Source organism: Mastigoproctus giganteus, chromosome 10 (genome assembly GCF_048544385.1).
Source record: "Mastigoproctus giganteus isolate SK-2022 chromosome 10, ASM4854438v1, whole genome shotgun sequence".
NCBI lineage: Eukaryota > Metazoa > Arthropoda > Arachnida > Uropygi > Thelyphonidae > Mastigoproctus > Mastigoproctus giganteus.
Genome location: NC_143584.1, coordinates 20,745,701 through 20,747,394, shown reverse-complemented (window position 1 = coordinate 20,747,394; position 1,694 = coordinate 20,745,701). Strand labels below are relative to the sequence as shown.

Sequence of the window (1,694 nt, the reverse complement as noted above, 5' to 3'; positions counted from 1 at the left end):
TTTTCATTTTCTATCACCCTAAGCGTAGTACCACAGAGTTGGTACGTTTGTGGTTATTCCCCGGGAGTCGGGCAATCGCCTTTTGCACCACCTTAACTTTTAAATTTCTTTGCGTAAGCATCCCTATTTCAAAAATTCATCATTGGCGCTGGAAATCTCAAATAAAAGTAAACCAGAACGTCAGTTCCTACACCAGAGTGAACTTGTCGTGCAGAGAGGACATTAAAATAAATGTTTTAATAAATAAAATAAAGTATTTATAAAAATATAGGAGGCGCTTGAAAATTCCGGCATATGTTACTACTCCGTCGTTCTTTCGATGTTTCTGTTGGTGTTTGGGTGATCTTAGTTATTAGTGAGAATTTTTTTCGAAGTTGACTAGGTGTAATCATAATTTATACTCATATTTTTGATTATTATTATTTAAAAAATGTATTTACGTAGGATTTTGAGAAATTCCGTGCGTTGTGTGGAATCTTATTCACTTTTTCCCATCTTTCGAAATCCATTGCTTAATGAAGCAATATTTCATTATTTGAGGAGGGGATATGTTCGCTCTTCTGTATTGTACGGTGTAGAAGGAAAAGTGGAAAAAGAAAGTGAAAGTAAGAATAAAAGAAAAACGGTAAAAGGTCAGCCATATATTATTATTCCTCCCGAAGTAAGTCTGCAATATATGGAAAGTACAGCATACAGAGAAACCTACGGTGATGATCCTGTTTGGAAAAGTTATCGAATGAATGCTAGAGGACATAAAGTTCTACAGACACGATTAAAATGCGTTATGGGTAATTTCATAATTTCAGGAAATCCATGCCCTATTTGTCGTGACGAATATCTTGTTCTACATTATACAAATGTTAAATTATTAAAGCAGTTCATATCACCTTATACCGGGGAGGTTTATGCAGCTATTAAGACTGGTATTTGTCGTCAGAAGCATTTTGAACTTTTAGTCGCAGTTGAAAAGGCGAAAGATTATGGTTTGATCACGTATGATATACCATTCCGACATTATGATTATTCACATTATTATCCCCAGATCAAATAATTTGATATCACGTGTGTCATTATATTCTTGTAGTAAATGTTGAAATTAAAGTTTCATTACTTCAGTCATTCATTTAACAGAATGGATTTATTAATTGTAGTATCATATCAGTAGTGGGATAAGAAATAGATATGCCATCCTTGGAAAGTAATGGTTAATTCTTCAGGTCACACGATAGCTATGTGGATAGCAGTACCAGTTAAAAGGAGGATATGAGGAGCATGCATACCCAGCATTAGGTAATAATTATTATTAATTTGTTAATAGCTCAGCATAACTTATAGCCATATAAGTATATTATGTTTGTAGGAGGGTGTAGTCATGGGCTGATGTACATGTTGCGTGGGCTGAAAAACCGGGGGGGGGGGGGGTCCTACTCCCTCCACCAGAAATCAGATAACTGCAGCCTTGATTGAGGACTTTAGAAAGTACTCCAGTTGTTGACAGGAATCAAACCTGGGCCTCTCCAAACAAGTAACAAGCAGTGAAACAACTATACTGTCATGGAGGATACTCAAACCATGTTAAATCAAAAATCAGCTGTTGTAAACATGCAACAGTCAAAGAAAGAAGGTAAATTTTCATCCCAAGCCAGGTAGACCACTGTTAATCACCCCAAGAGCATGTCAGCAATTGATTTTTG

At 35.9% G+C, this 1,694-nt stretch overlaps 1 protein-coding gene across 1 annotated transcript; it reads left to right on the top strand.

Annotated features, from left to right (window-relative positions):
• The first annotated feature begins 411 nt into the window (after positions 1-411).
• mRpS18B (mitochondrial ribosomal protein S18B) lies at positions 412-1,058 on the top strand. Its single transcript, XM_090382791.1, has one exon. It carries the CDS (start codon positions 431-433, stop codon positions 1,049-1,051), a length of 621 nt encoding a protein of 206 aa, XP_090238917.1. The 5' UTR covers positions 412-430; the 3' UTR covers positions 1,052-1,058.
• The last annotated feature ends 636 nt before the right edge of the window (positions 1,059-1,694 follow it).

What these genes read in the sequence shown, in the direction of transcription:
- mRpS18B (XM_090382791.1), top strand. Translation starts at nt 431, where the DNA reads ATGTATTTACGTAGGATTTTGAGAAATTCCGTGCGTTGTGTGGAATCT.